At 39.4% G+C, this 16,349-nt stretch overlaps 1 protein-coding gene across 1 annotated transcript; it reads left to right on the top strand.

Annotated features, from left to right (window-relative positions):
• The first annotated feature begins 1,093 nt into the window (after positions 1-1,093).
• LOC140945211 (uncharacterized) lies at positions 1,094-8,142 on the top strand. Its single transcript, XM_073394261.1, has 7 exons — positions 1,094-1,248; positions 1,368-1,517; positions 3,993-4,384; positions 4,632-4,731; positions 5,285-5,310; positions 5,945-6,114; positions 7,173-8,142. Exons 2-7 carry the CDS (start codon positions 1,499-1,501, stop codon positions 8,140-8,142), a joined length of 1,677 nt encoding a protein of 558 aa, XP_073250362.1. The 5' UTR covers positions 1,094-1,248; positions 1,368-1,498.
• The last annotated feature ends 8,207 nt before the right edge of the window (positions 8,143-16,349 follow it).

The raw sequence follows: 16,349 nt of genomic DNA, 5'->3' as shown, positions 1-16,349 counted from the left end.
GAAAGACAGCTTGAATAAAACTAAAAATAAGTACTTATTTTACCTCATCAACAAAATCATTCCGTAAAAAAAATATTTTTTGTACTCTTTTTCTTCTCTATCTGGTGCACGTGTAACTAGCTTACATAAATTCTCGAGATTAACAATCCGCGCACGCGGCTGGTGGTCTTTTCTAAATTAAGGTTAAAATTTATTCGCCCCCTTGCGTTAATAATATTTGTTAGATTAAAAAATCATTTGATTAACTATTATATTTGAAGTATAAGCACAGACAAACAGTAATCTCAACTTTGTCTTGTCAACAGGTTCATGTCACTAGCCCCTCTAACGTAGCAGACCATTGTGTGTTGTTTGCTCTTAGCGACAGTAGTGATGCAGATTACCAGCAACAATGCAGTCACCAACACACTGATCTCTGGCAAAGATTGAACGGGTCCTTGGCGAGACGACCTTCCCAACTCAGGACGTGAAAGACGAAGCGCTATTTCTATTCCAGATAGCTCAGCTGGCCATAATGTCCTGGAAATGCCACATCCTGAGATCAGCTAACCAAGACCAAGCGAGAATAGATGCACTGGAGAAACTTGACGACAACACTGTCTTGATAATTAACGACTGAGTCCCAAACCGACTGGTTTGGTAAGCGAGGCATCTCCTGGCACGTTTCTGTCGTCTACCGTCGTGTGAGCGGGGTACTCCAGTGGCAGGGCTTTCTACACATAGTCCAGTCGTGCAATCAAGGCAGTGCTGCAGTGGTTAAAATCATGCAGGATGTCCTGAATACCATCAAGCTGGAGCACAGTGAGATTAAAGTTAAATCTCTAATGTAAATTACAATGAAACTAATTTTGATTCTTGTTTTCAAGCCATTATAATAAGGTCATCTCATGACTTTACACTGCCCCAAAAAATCTAAAAGTCCTGAGTGAGTATAACATTTATTAGACCAGTTAGTAACAAATAGGACTTGGATGCAGATAAATGCAATGTATTTCATTAAATTTTAAAATAAATAATAAGTAAAGCAAATAAGATAAAATGAAATTACTTGAATTTAAGCTAGTAGCAAAGAAGAGCTGAGTTGTACCCAGCAGTCTGCCATAACACAAAAACTTGTTTTTCTATTTGCTTGCAATTAAAGCAAAGTGTTATCTGTTCTGACCTCATGTTGAGTTGTGTGTTCAAAGATGTTGACAGAAAATGCTTTTATTTTCCCTTTTGTTTAGAACCGCAAAAGCAAAGACGTAGGTATGGTTATATTATTTAAGTATTTTTATGTTGAAATGGTTGTAACTGAGTATAAATTTGTAGTTTGCAATATTTTTTATTTTGATCGTTTGGATTTATCTTTTCCCCTAAAATTTTAGCTCCCAAAGAACTAGTGATTGAGATTGATCATAATAAATACAAGTGTAAAGTACCAGGATGTGACAAATCATTCCGCAAGGCGAGTGGACTGGAATACCATGTCAAATATTACCATGAACAGCAGCCTGGGATGAAGAGGAAGAAATCTGGTATTTATACCACTGTATTACCATTTTAGTATTTACATCTTTCAATGTTTCTGTAAGTCCATTGCACAGGCTTGATTAGCCATATTTAGTAAAATCCAACTAGTGGTCTATTATCAATGCTGCGTTCCGATTGGTTGAGCTGCCACTAGGCTATAGGTTATTTAACAAATAGATTCCATGTTGCCGTGCGTCTGTTCGGTAATAGATCACAGATGACGTCAAAATGTGGTGAAAACAATGAAATGGCACACGAGCTGCCGGCGAGTGTGTCACTGATGTTTTTACCACATTGTGACGTCCTCTGTGATCTGTTACTGAACAGACGCGCGACAACATCCATTTGTTTTATACAATGATCAGAAAAGAAAAAAGACCGATACACATACCTGCCTCGAACCGCTTGACTGTTCGAGGAGCCCACTAGTAGCAAAAAGTGCCGGCTTTGAAAACCGAAACAATAGCGACTTAATCGCGGTTTGCTGGCTGAAGTTGTTTTGTCTCGATATTCTTGAGAAACTAGTTGGATTTTACTAAAACAATTATTGCTCTCACCCTTATGGCCTCTGAGTCAATATCCCATGAGGCCGATAATGCATGTGTCATTTAGCTGACCAGAGGAAGGTGAGAGTAGAAGGGTTTTTGCGATAAACGTATTTCTAGTTCACTTCTGAAATGCTCCCGATCAGTCAATTTGTGGAGCAGATTTCAATAAATCAATGTCAATCAGTCAGTCAGTCAGTCAGTTCATTTTGGTCAATCTATCAGTGAGCATGTCGAATAGTAGAGACCTTATTCTGGGACGAGATTTGACTTCAAGATTGTTGCGCGTATTCTCAAAACACAGACACCCTGGAAAAATTCATTTTACCTTTTTTACCTGAAAAGTTAACACATCTATCCAGTTTTAATTGAAGGAGTCTTAGCCCCCCTCCTGATCGCAAAATGATAAAACCACTAACGTTTTATAACTTGTTTCCCTCACTAAGACATTGGAGAGCTTTAGACTCGAGGACGACATTTAATTTTTAGTTTTCTCGTCTATTCACTAAAAATAGACACCCTGGAAAGCTTCATTGTACTTTTTTTCACCACAAACCTGTTTTCGCCACTACGACATTCTCGCTAAAACTCGTAGTAGAATGGCGACGGCTATCACTTTTTCCCGCCAAAATGACGTTGGTTCGCGCGCGAGCACTACTTAGTATTGACCACTCCAGAAAATACCACAGCATACCATAATGCTCTATGTTTGTCACCCCAAAATTTTGCATAAGCATTTTTATCAGTTTCTCTTGGGGCCATTTTAACTGCCAAGAGAAACTGAAGACAATGCATTTGCAATGAAATTTTGGGGTGACAGACATAGAGCATCATGGTATGTTATGGTATTTTCTGGAGTGGTCAATTGAGAAATAATCTTGTACCCAGATCTCTTGTCGACGAAGCCGAAGGCGAGATCTGGTCAAATCCGTGATTGCCTGTCAGGAATGTACAGGCGATGAAAGAGCGCAAGTTGAAATAAATGCTCAAAATGGCGGCCGTGTTTCGACGTTTTAAACAACGAATTTGACAGAGCCGTGAAGTTTTCAAAACGTGGTTATACGCACATCTTAAGTATGAACGAAGTAATTTGTTGTTGTTGTTTGTAACATCAAATTCAACGCGGCAGTTAGTTTAAATTAATTATAATAGCGCACGCTAAAAGCTCAAAGCCGTACGCGACAACCTCGCTCTTTTCAAAAGTCTTTATCTTGATAATGAGAGAGAGTTTAAAAAAGTCTTTAAAAATAAGATAAAGATGGCTTTACAAGTTATATTGACCCGGAAAACTACTTCTTCAGTGAATATATTTCAACAGAACTGAAGACTAAGTTTGCAAAAGGCACACGCCATAGCGCGCGCAGGAGACAACACTCTCGTCATTCGCTCACAATCTAGCCAATCAAATAATTGAATTTTCTTACTTGACCAAATCTCGCATTCGGCTTCGTCAACACAAGATCTGGGCACGAGATTCATTGGGAAAATCTCGTTCTCGTACTTCTCGTAGTCGTCCTCATCTTAGAATCTAAAGCTCTCTATTCTCGCTAATACCCGTTGTAGAATGACGACGAATATGGCGTTTCCCCGCCAGAATGGTGCTGGTTCATGCACGTGCACTACTTAGTATTGAAATAAATCTCGTTCCTGTAGTCGTCCTCGTCTAAAGGTCTACAATTTTTCCCTAAACAGTTTGCTGATTAAGCCAATCAGTACATTTGCCGGGCAGTAAGGTGACTTATCGATTGTAGTCAGACCTTCATTCTGCGCCTGAATATGAAAAGTCATATTCATTTGCTTAGGGTTAATTAACCTCCATTCTCTCTGCCAGACTGGACCAGTCGATCAATCAATGAATCAACAAAACCGTTTATTACGTATGCATCAAGTCCAGTCTTTTATTTTGTTTCAATAAATATTTTCTGTATTGTCTAGCCTCTGTTAGGTCTGATTCTACTCCTGAAACATCTCCAGAGTTTGGCAGCCGTCGCGTGACAAAGCGCCGCATTCATAGGTCATCTGCTCCGGGACAGCTTTCAGGGAGCACTCAGCTAACAAGTCCGTCCAGTAACACCCCAGTGACAGGCTCAAATAGGGAACCAATAGAGCTGGAACACCAAGCAGAGATATTCAGATCTGTTAGCATGGACTCTGAGCCCTCAGTAAATCAGGACACAGACCTGGAGATTGAGGGGGTGGGGATGGAGTTAGATAATGCTGACCCAGGTATGGTGGAGAGCATGGAAGTCGAGGAAGAAGAGGATGTCAATGGAGATGTTATACGGTGTTTGTGTAATGAGACTGAAGAAGGAGGATTTATGATTCAGGTGAGAGACAGCAATGACCTAGTCCTTAAAGCACAAAATAATCGTCTTGAGCTAAATTTTGTGACGTAAACTGCCCTCTAGAAAGAAGAATGTCATTAACTACAGTTTTCCAAAAAAAGATTCATCTTAAAAGTCAACCTTGCGAATTTTATATTTAGTACGCTGTGGTGCATAATGAACAGGAAACGTACACTTATAATTTCATCAATCCATGTTAGTATTTCTTTTAATTTACTTTTTTCTGTAGTGTGAACAGTGTCTAACATGGCAGCACAGTGAATGTGTTGGACTCAGTGAACTTACCCTTCCACCAAACTACCTTTGTTATGTTTGCACCAATCCAAGAGGTAAGCAAACTTCCATTTACAATCTTCCTTCTCGTTTCTTAAAAAAACTAGATTTCCGGTAAATCAAAATACATGTACTTAGAGAAATAGTTTTTAACCTAGTTATTACCTGATAAATGTATCCACAAATACCAGCAATATGAGAAGCTAAAAGTTAAAGTTAAAAATTCAGGATCTTCCAGCCAGTATTTTTGATTACTGTTATTCTACCTTCATCAGCTTGATTGGGCACAGATATGTCCGTTGGTACCAGTGAAGCTTAATAGGTTCCATGCAAGCTAGGTACCCTCCCCTCCCCTCACACAACCAAAGACAGATACCCACTAGTGGTGGTTACTGCAAGAGATTGTAAGAAAGCAAAGTAATAACCGTCTGCGTGATCAGCTCGTGAACACGTGGCGTGTTACTTGTGCACTTTCCTTGGATCTCAGTCTGTAATTTTCGTTTGCGTTCATAATGATTCTTTAAATTTAGTCGTTGTTTTGTGAGCAGCTTAATGTTTTTGTTGGTAGACTGTGTTTTGAATCAGAAACGTTTGATTTTATTGTTGCAGGTTTACGAAGAAGTGCTAAATACAAGGTAACTTCAGTGTCCTGTGATCCACTGGCGCCTTAACCCTTTAAACCCTAAGATCAAAATTGAGATTCTCATTTACTGTCCCTATACTTTTTCAATAGAAATAGTGGGAAGAATTTGTTGAAGTATCAACTAGCATAGACTCATGTTCCCTGATCATATACTCAATTCTCATGACCACTCTGTTTTCTAAAGCATTGATATTATAAGGAGAAATTTGATGCCGATCACTCTTAGGGCTTAAAGGGTTAAACATGCAGAAGATATACTCTTTAACATCACCACCACCACTATCATCATCATTATCATCATCGTCATCCTCATCATCCACCTCGTACACCGTAACGGGAAATCTGAATAAATTATAACGGGTGCTTAACAGGCGACTTTGGTAAAAGGAAAGGCTTCCCCTAAACACTGGAATTAAGATCTGGTGATAGACCTCTTTAGCCTGGTTTTATTTGTTTCCCATGCAAATTAGGTGGTCATATTCTAGACAACTCTTTCTTTCAATTTTGGTCGTCCTCATTATGTATATGAACGCATAATTTATGAAAAGATGGAGGAACAAATCCCTCGAGAACATCATATAACCTGACGTGAAAGGACAAATTGACGGTGTACTTGTATCTTGCAGAATGATTTTGACTGGTTTAGACGTGGAACGCTGGCTTGCATGCCTTTTGTATCTATTGAAGAACCTGAGTACAACGCAGAGCTGAATCTAGCCACACATGGATTGATGGGTGATCTTCATGATGTCAACAACTGCCTCAGAAGCCTAAAGCTTAAATTTGAACTGCTCAGGTAACATTTCTACCATGCTGAACGTTGCCACCATCAGGGATCTGTCATGGGAAAGAAGGGTTTCAAAAATCAACAAAATCGTAGCTATCTCTGTCATTGCGCATGAGCACACATAGCCATTCTAGTCCTGAACCCAGTTTAGGAACCTTAGCTCCTATGGGTCTCCTGTAGCTTAGTTGTAGAGCATAAGTCATCTGTTCAACTCTCATTCGGAATATTCGGATTTTTCTTCCAAATCGCCGTGATTTTGATATTGTTGTCCTTCCTGTGAACAGGTGATAAGCACTGAAATTCCTTAGAATCCCATCATGCAGCAGGATGCAAGAGGCAAGGCACTTGGATCATATAGGTTGATACGTCTCGTAATTAGCAAAATATCTCTCAGTTGATGGCGCTAGATTTAGAATTATTTATGAAAACGGCTAAAATAGCGTTAGAGCTTCGTGATTTCAAATGTTTTTGGGGCATACCCTCAGTGCCCACGAGCAGCTCGCGTCTTCAGCGGTCGTAGATCTTACCTCGTTTATGCCAAAAGTCTGGATTCGGACCTTTTCCTAAGGAAAGTGTTGACGGCATACAAATGATAGTGACTTTATTATTAACTACTGTAAAGGGGATCCCATTACTGCCAGTTATGCTTCGTTCTCACGGTACATGGCGAATTTTCGACTGGCTGAAAAATTGACAACGCCGGTTGAATTTTGACCCTTTTCAGCGGTTTTACTATCTGCCCATGCGCAAAGCGCTACTTGAGCAAATCCAGAGTGTCGTCTGAGTCACAAAGCATTCTAGCAACCACGCCTTTTAGACGGTCAGGTGTTCACACCATGCCGGTCAAATTTTTACCCCACCGGATAAAAATTTGATCGGGATTTTTTTTTGCTCGACTAGGAGTCTAAATTTCGTGCGCCTATCGTGGTTCTTTGTGAACGAAACACCTTAAACGCTCGAATTTTCAACTGGTCGAAAATTCGTTTGATACCGAGCCTTGTTCTACTTTTGATGATAGATTTTGTCCAATTTGAACTTTTTTCTAACCAGTTTGTGTGTACTTACAGAAACCCATCCCACCCAGATTTGAAATGCTGGAAGGAGTCGCGGAGAACCAATAGTTTAACGAGCACGAGTACGACAGTTGAATCTTCAGTCCAGCCTGCTGTAGAGGAAAATAAAACAGTTGGGGATACTTTGCCCACAAAGAAAGGGGAATGTGTCAAAGTAATGAAGAGTGAAGGACACCCTGTCGTAAATGGACATGCAGAACTAGGTAATGCTGCTCAGAATGGGCTTTTAAGAGTAAAGCAAGAAAGATCCTCAACACCTCCTCCTTCTCTAGACGGCCCTGGAGACTCTAATAACAATATACAGGGCAGGAAGGCTCCTGTATCGACAAATACCTTATCGACAGTAGCTGATACTTCGAGTAGGACTCATAGCTCACTACTTACAAACACAGATTCAGGGGTTGAGCTAAGTGAAGGGAGTACGGTTAAAAAAGAGGAGGAACCATTATCTCCCATTCCTGCATTAGTCCCTGTTGGTGGACCAACACCCTGTGTAAAAAGCCAGCCTGAGCAGGTGAAACCTGAAACAATATTAAACTTGACGCCAGACAATTCACAGTCTTCGGTTAAATCTGAGGGGCAGAGAGAAGGGGCTGAAAAGTCCGCGGAACTTAAATCCTCAGTCACATCAACTGGGACAGTGTCTATGGAATCTAATCCACAACCAGGATCCCAGACTCAGATTAAGCAAGAGAATGAGCTTAGGATTTCATCACAAAGTAAAATACCTACAGAAAGTAACATTACAGAAGATACCCAGGGGGAATCTGTGCAAAGTTTGTCAGATGATGATGGCATTGGAGCCATGGATAACTTGCTGGGTGATATTAATCAAATACATGATGATCTTGAAGAGCGTATGGATCAGACTGAACAGCAATTAGCAGGTGAGACACGTTGTGGAATTATTCAATTATATGGCCTCTTATTGGTCCATATTACTCACCTGAACCAAGTCCTGTAATTGGATTGGTGACGTTATCGCGAACTTAACATTTGATTAACAACATTAATAGTCATCATCATCATCATCATCATCATCACCATCATCATCATCATTGTCGTCGTCATCACCACCACCACCACCACCACCATCATCACCACCACCACCATCAACATCATATTAATAATAAATGAACCTGGCCCTTTTTTTCCCTTTGAGCGGGGTTCCGTTGTCAGAGCAAATCAGTTGGCTTTGTCGAACCCTAAGGGCGCGATAAGTTTCCTTTTTAATTGTTTAGGAAAGTCCTAAACAAATGGGAAATTGGTGAATTGCTCCCACGCATTTTCCATCATCTACCTCTGCTGTGATTGGTCAAGGATATTACTATGGTTATGATCTAACCTCACGCCTATTTGGTATTCCGCTACTGTTTGTTTCTGCGCAATTTTCAAAATAAAATTCGTGATATTCCCTGTTTCTGGATTCTAAATTTTATTTCTATTCACAGTTCTTGAAGAGGCGTACGGAGGCACTCCATCCCAGCTTACGAAGAAAACTGACCTTAGAAAGCTCGTTAAGGATTTGGGTCGAGTGAGGAGGATACTGCAGCAAGTGAGCTAAGAACTGAGGAGATGCTTTCCAACAGAGAAAGCACTGTTAACAAGTCAACTACAATCGCCTTATTTTTCAAAGTGGAAGTTATATACAGATCCTTTTCTGCTTTTGCAATCTGTCATGTCGAAATCGATGTTATTTCACGCGAGTAGGACGTACAGGAGTCAGAGAAAACGGCGACTTGACAATTAAGGGCCGTTGCTAAAATGTGTTTGTTATCGTTGCATACCCGCAGCCTTATCCTATTGTAAAAACCTTATTAAGATTGAAGAACATTTGTGTAAATAAGAGAAAGATGTTGAATAACAGATAAGCCATATGTAGCATCAGCAGTCTTTTAAAATATAGACATTCAAATCTCTCTCTATTCCTTTTTATCTCTGGAATCGCAGGAAGAGGAGGTTTATGGATGGGAGGAAACGAGAAAAGAATTCACTCTTCTTATGGTAGACTAACAGTTGTTTGTCAAAAGGTGGATCAGCCATCCAGGGGATAAATCACTATCCATCGTAAAAGTATTAGGAATTAACACCAATAGATAGCGTTATCCAGTAGATAGTGATTTATCTGTTGAATAGTGTCATTCACCCTTTGGGCAACTTGGGTTTTGGAGCTATATCTTTGTATAAAACTTAGCGTTGGATGTGAGGGCTAACATCTGACTTTCAGCGTGGTCAAACTCTTTATTTCAACGCCATACGTTATGTTTTATTCAATTAAACCATGGTTTTCTTTGCGCCATGTGCCTATGAACGATTAACTAGTCCGCACGTATTCTAGCAGCTAACGCATGCGACTTGTTCAATAGTTCGGCTGCTCTGGCTTTTAGGCCTAAGAAGGGAAGGATGCAGTTCTACCTCTAGGAAGCCGTGGGGCTGGAGAAATAATAGGGACTGATTTGTGCAAATGGTAAACGCGATCCCCGAATGAAATTTGCGACTGAATTTTGCTTACCATTTGCTCAAACCGCGTGCAGGGGCGGACCCAGAAACTGGAGACTCCCAGCTATCTAAATACCACTTAATTATTTGTTCAAGACCTCTGATTTATCTGACTCAAAGAGAAGGCGATCGCCTCTGTCTCCCTTTGAATCCGCCATGCCTCAAACTGACCGGTTGGATCATTTAAATGATGAAAAAATTGGTCGTTTCTTTTATCAATGAAAAATCCTAGTGATCGGCATTTTTTTTATCTGATCTGGGATTTTAGTTAAGAAACGCAACTAAATTTCGGTGCTTCGCAATGTAATTGGCTAGTTCGTAAGCTTGTACCCAATTTTCCAACGATCTCCACAACACCGCGCGGTCAAGTGACGTGAAAACATTGTAAGAGGGGTGATTTAATACATAAGCCCGAAGGACCTGGTTTGCGGGGGAGCTCGCTTGGCCAAGATCGTTGCACTTTCATCAAGCTCAACACAAACAAACGTCTCAATTATACAACAACCGAGCTAGCCCGACCATCTAGGATTTCGGTATCGGAATGGCTTGATGCGAAGATAATCGTCACCTCGACAAAGACCTGTTCAGCTTGAACTTAATCGTATTGGTCATAAGGAAACCCGTCTTTCAGCCATTGTCATAAATGAGTCTGTAGCATTCCTGCTTAAAGCCTCTGTGGTGCTATGCAAAGAATTAAAAAGGTCAACGTGACGTCAAGATTAAAGCAAGCCAGTAAAAAGATGCAAATCTGTATAGTATGAAAGAGATTAACAAAGTGGAAAAGATACCGTATCTTTCCGAAAATAAGCCCCGGGGCTTATATTTTTCAAAGGCCCTTTTTGAGGGGCTTATTTTTGTAGGGACTTATGTGCGGAGGGAAATTTGCGTTTCAAAATCGATAGGGCTAGCCTTATAGTTAGAAGTAAATTTAAAGTTTTTGCTTTGTTGTACTTTGTATTTGAGGTTAATTTTTTAAGTACAAGCCTCCGGGGGGCTTATATTTAGAGGGGCGATTTAACGGAGGGTTTTTTGCGTTGCGGGTTTGGGGGGCTTATATTTGGAAGGGCTTATACATGGAGGGGCTTATTTTCAGAATTTTACGGTAACGTCCAAACTCTCCGAACTCAGTGGAGTGTAAAGACAAGTGCGAGGTATTTTTCCTTTTTCTTTGTGATTTAAATAGGATTTGAAATGCTTCCAAAACGTTAAAAAGCGAAAGAGTTCAGAATCGTGGAACCTCTCAAAACGTATAGACAAGCGACGGGAAAAAGCAAACTAGTCGCTTCAACCGTTGTACCACGTTCTGTTTTTAAACACGTTCTATTTCTAAAGATACCCAATGAAAGGCATCAAAGGCTTAGTATAATTATAAGTTAACGGAACTGGGAGCAGATAAAGCTCATTCTCGTAAGCTGTCACTGCGAAGAGGTAAACTAGGAATGATGTACAGCGTGTGTGATGAGAAGCGAAATTTTAAAGGCACGCTTCTACGTCTTAAAGTTGTGAGGATGACAAATTTAGCTCATATAAATGATCAAAACTTTGTATCACAACTTTGTAACAAACTTAAGTTAGAAAACCGTTTTCCAGAAGTCATGGCACGTGGGATATGTTGACTGCTCATTTATTGACGCTTAGTGGTGTGCTCGGTTCTTGGTGCAATCTTGCACATAACCTGAGATCAGGCGTTATTTTATTTTATTTTTTTTTTTGCTTCTTTGGCTCGAGAAGGAAAGAAATAACGCCTGATACATTTATTTAACAAGCCGTCAACCACCCCCTAATTTACATAATCTAACGTCTACTCGACCTGTCATGTTATTAGTCAATAAGCGTTTATCATACGGGAATCAAATTTTGGCGCGAATAATGTCTGTTTTGAAATCAGTTTTAGGAAAAAGAAAATTTTTAAGTACGTCCATGTTCAGATGGCGCTTCCTAAAAAAATTTTAGATGTGTTGTTTTTGTGATGAAATACTGCTAGCTGGAGCTGCCGTACCTTTATTTAACAGCTACAAATAATAAAGAATTTACTGGTTAAAGCTCGTTGACTTCGCGCGTTCTGTACCAAAAGCAGTGAAAAAAAATTAGGCTGAAGCACCATATTTCACGAACTGCAAGGTGTTGTGAAAGCGAAGATCGCTCAGAATAATTCGCAGGTTTCTGCTGAAGGAGGAATTACAGTCAAGTCGGGTCAAGATTCCATTCATGAAATCATTATTTGAAAAGTGAACCCGTTTGTCGCTTCAGTAACTTGTAGCCGGTATCAAATTGCATTCAAATGATCGGTGTAAACGATGAGATGGAAAATATTTCAATGGACGAAATTTCTTTTTAGGCATTCTTCAAATTCAAGAAAACTGAGCCGGCAGAAATTTCATAACGAACTCGCGTGTGTATTCACTGCTCATTACGCAAGCAAAAATGCAGACTGAAATCAACAACAACTAACGGATGGCGGCATTTTGGCCAATCGGAACAGCGCAAATCATTCGTATTGTTTCCTATCCAATCAGGGAAAAGTCCAGATTCTGGCTTTTTTACATGTGATCCGACAAACAAATGTATCATGCCCTCTTCCCGTGAGAGACATAAAGGGATAATAGGGAGAGGGCATGATCTCAGGCTATCTTGCACACGACACTCTGCACTCCTCAGTCCGAGGTTTAAAGCATTCATGTCGTTTAGATTTGTAGATCATTTCAACCAAATAAGTGACAATGCTAAGAAACGTCCATTGTGCGCTGTTTCTTTAAATTCTGAGTTCCAAAACAGCGAGGTATAAACGTTTTTAAAGGTGCACCATTTAAAGTTTTGCTTTTTTTTAAATATGAATTTATTCATGCAAGTTGTCTCACGTGACCCCAATAACTCTCTTAATCTGATAAATTACGTCTGATCTAATATTGTTAGCGTGAGAATACCCACAGGGATGGATTTAAAAGCCGTTCAATAAATCGCAATACAATAGTGACCGTGCTCATCCGCAGTTTCAACAAATCACTCGGTTGTGCGCTGTGTTTTAAACTTAATAAAACACTCGTGCTAGTTTTATTTATTAAGTAGTTTTTGAGAACAATCAATCAATAAGGCATTTACGATGGAAGTGGATTTTCATTACAGGGGGATCAGGGAGGGACTGACAATTTAGTTGATTTTGAGGGTTTTTGTAGTTAATTTATTTTGAATTCATTAAGATCGACGAAGTTTTCCTCGTAACATCCAAGGGAATGGAAGAACCTTAGACCATACTCTGACACTTTTAACTTTTATTCACTCAGGAAAAGCTAATTAAAACGTTCAACATCCTGTTAGCACAAGATTGTGTTCAAATAGTCAGCTTCAATTTGTTTAAAACTTGGGCCTTTTCGACGTTTATTCAGCACCAGACTGCGATTTATGTATGGGTAATAGCATGATTTGTAGTGATATTTCGAAATTGTTTTGCGTAATTGAGATAATTTTGAAATGTTACGAGTGGTATTTATGTCATTTATGCCAAATATCACGAACATTTATACTACTACCAGCAAAGGTTTTGTAATTTTCACATGTAGGTATTTCAAATTAAGCTGAAATACTACTGCTCTAAGCCAATCAAATTGCAGAAATTTCTCATGTATAGTAGTATGATGGAAGAAATGAACCCAACACCGGAACGTGAACGTAAACTAAGACTTCCTATAGCGCTGAAACGACACTATTGAACCGGTGCTTGAGTTGAACTCACCAATAACATTTTGCGCGCGTTCGATAATCTCTTGAAACCCATGTGCTTTCATCAAGTGCCTTCTCTTAACAGAGCACGTTGAACAATACTTTGATGGGCATAAAAATAAAAAAAAATTGTTACGTAATTAGACTACTGTAAAATATGAATCAGTCTACTTAGCCTGCGAAAACAGCCGTCTCTCCTCGCTCTTCGCCGAGAAACGGCCGTTTTCGCAGCCTACAGTCTACTTCACCAGTAACAAACTGATCTCTGGATGAGTTTCATCCTTGAATCTGTTGGATGAACTTCATATTAATCACTTATTGCCAAGTTTTTGATTTGCCTGCTACCGGGTTGAAATAAGTTCTTCCTGGGATGATCTTCTTCCTGTTTTTATTAAAAGATTATACAGTGTTTTTCTACTTTCAAAGCCTTTCATCTAAGGATTTTTGGGAAAACAAAAGCTGGCCAAAACCTTCTGAATCTTCCCCAAAAGCCAGTTAATGTTCTTTTGTTTCTATGTCGTCTTGGTTTTTAGAAAGATTTTCGACGATGTCTGATTTGATGTGAAGGGTATCAGTAAAAGATCTGTGTAAGGCCAAATATTGTTTTATTCTCACCAATTAAAGAGGGACTGTTTGAAAACAAGAGCCCTTACGGGGACAAAGCACGTGGAAAATATCTAGACGGCTAATGATGAAGACGTTTTACCCCAAAGTTATGAGATGCATTGACTCGAGTTTCCACCAGCTGAGCCGTTTTGAAGTGAAACGTTTTTATGTATGAATTTTTAAAGCCTCCTTAGTTTTTTTTATTTATGGCTTATTTTCCTCGCAGAGCAGCAACGCGAGCCATCCGGTTTCACACCCAGAATCGAACCAGCATTCCGTGCCAAATTATGGCGCGATACCAGTGAAAGCAACTATGCATTACTTTGGAGAAGTACTATTTATTAAGCAAACACAAGGCTGATCTTTTAAAAAATTCTTTTTCAAGTCGGTGACTGTTTAAAATGAAAGCTAATGGCATTTGACTGCGGAGATATAGCTCTGTCGGAGGGCTCGCCAAAAGATTTGAAAGCTACCGCGGGGGCATAATTATATTAGGCACCATTTGTTTGTCGACGTCTTGAAAATCAAATTTCTTGTCTTTTCATTGTTTCGATCTAAGCCGTGCAAAAGAACACAAAGAATAAGCAACCTTGCTGTGCTGAAATTACATATAGAATCAATTTTGATTAGAATATTGAAATTCAATTCAAGCAGCTGTATAACTTAATAACTGTTTAAGAAGTAATTAAGAAACAGTATTATCTCACCGTGATGGTGCTCACTTACTCTCTGTGTTTAAGTTTCAAAATACTAGTGAATATATTACTTGCCCCCTGTAATAAGGCGATAAATGGATATCACAGAAGTCTGCAAAATATTCCACAGAGAAAACCAGGACATACATATTAAGAAGACAAATGCGCAATGGTAGAAACAAGAATTATTCAAAGGGTATCAGTGGGTTGTTTAGATGCTATTTATACGCTTTTATTATTTGTGGTGACCTGTTTCTTTCCGTTTCAAGGCTAAATAAATGAGTGTTTCTCAAGGTTGTGACAAACAGCGTAGCCATAGCTGACATAGCTTGATCGCAAACTTCTAAGGTTTTAGGGTACAAATATTTTAAGATAAGTCAGAAGACGTCTCCTGGATATGTATGATTTTATTATAACAAATAATTATTTGCTCTGAGCAATAGAGAAACCAATGTTTTTTTTTTGGTCTTCGATTCCACGAACTCGAGAATCGCAATGACATACACACAGTGTCATGCAGAGCTTGAACGGACAAATTAACATTAACTTGCACCTAAAGCCTGGAAGAGGAAAAAAAACTTTGTAAACGATCCTTATAGCAACTTGCGTTCATTTTAGCGCATACTTAGCTCCACAGGAAATTAAAGCTGAATCTCATGTAGCATTTAACAAAGTCAACGGCGCTAAAAACCACCTTGAAATGCAAGACACAATAAACAGACAGCGCTGCATGAAGTATTTCATTTGGACTACAGATAGTTCCTCATTTTCCTCAGTTTGTAGAGGCGCGAAATAAGCGAGCGCGCGCGAATATTTACCACACGCAAAGAACCCACGAGGAAGGTCGAGACACGAGCACAGCGAACCCTCTACGAAGTGCTATATCTTCTTGCGTGTTTCTTGGATCAGAGTCTACTTTCTCAATGGGATGGTAGCTTTGACGGTTCACGGTCTGAATTTTTTCTAATTTTGACGGTTAACAGATAAACTTTAGAGCTTTTGACGTCCGGTTATTAAGTAGAAATTTAGTCCTAGAGTTTAAGTAAACATCAACTTGTAATTTGAAGGTTGTCTTGGCCTTTCACTTATAAAATTCGAAATATTTTCAGCAAGGTGTAAGGTCTTGTTATGTCTAGGGGGATTTTTGAGAATATCAGATGGGAGCTAGTTATTCTAGTTGCGCAGAGATTCTTCAGGAGCCAGAGGTCCGTAAAGTTCAGCTGAAATAGTGAGAACTGAAAAACCTTGAAACTTTTTGACAGTTAAAATTAATCTACATTTTTGACGGTTTACAGTAAAAAAAAACTACCTTTTTCGACGGCTGATGGTTAATCTCATTAAGAGCCGGGATTAAGACCCTCTTATTAATTCCCCCAACACCTGCGCCAAAACCAAAACCGAAAAACCGCCAGCGTTTTTGGGATGCACTCTGTACAGATACACTCGGGTGTACGTTAAATGAAGTAACAAATGATTTTGAGTATACCCTTCTTCCAGCTAAAAAAAATGTCTGAAATAGTAAACGGACACTTAAACTCAACAAGCCAAAATGGAAGATTAACAAACAAAAGCTTGACTTGACAAAATGTTTTATTTGCGTCAACATTCGTTGAATACACAAGTAGAAAAGGAACTGGAAATTATTATAAAAAAA

This window comes from Porites lutea, chromosome 8 (genome assembly GCF_958299795.1).
Source record: "Porites lutea chromosome 8, jaPorLute2.1, whole genome shotgun sequence".
NCBI classification, from domain to species: Eukaryota; Metazoa; Cnidaria; class Anthozoa; order Scleractinia; family Poritidae; genus Porites; species Porites lutea.
The sequence above is the reverse complement of the archived record's forward strand: the minus strand, read 5'-3'. Positions and strand labels throughout refer to the sequence as shown.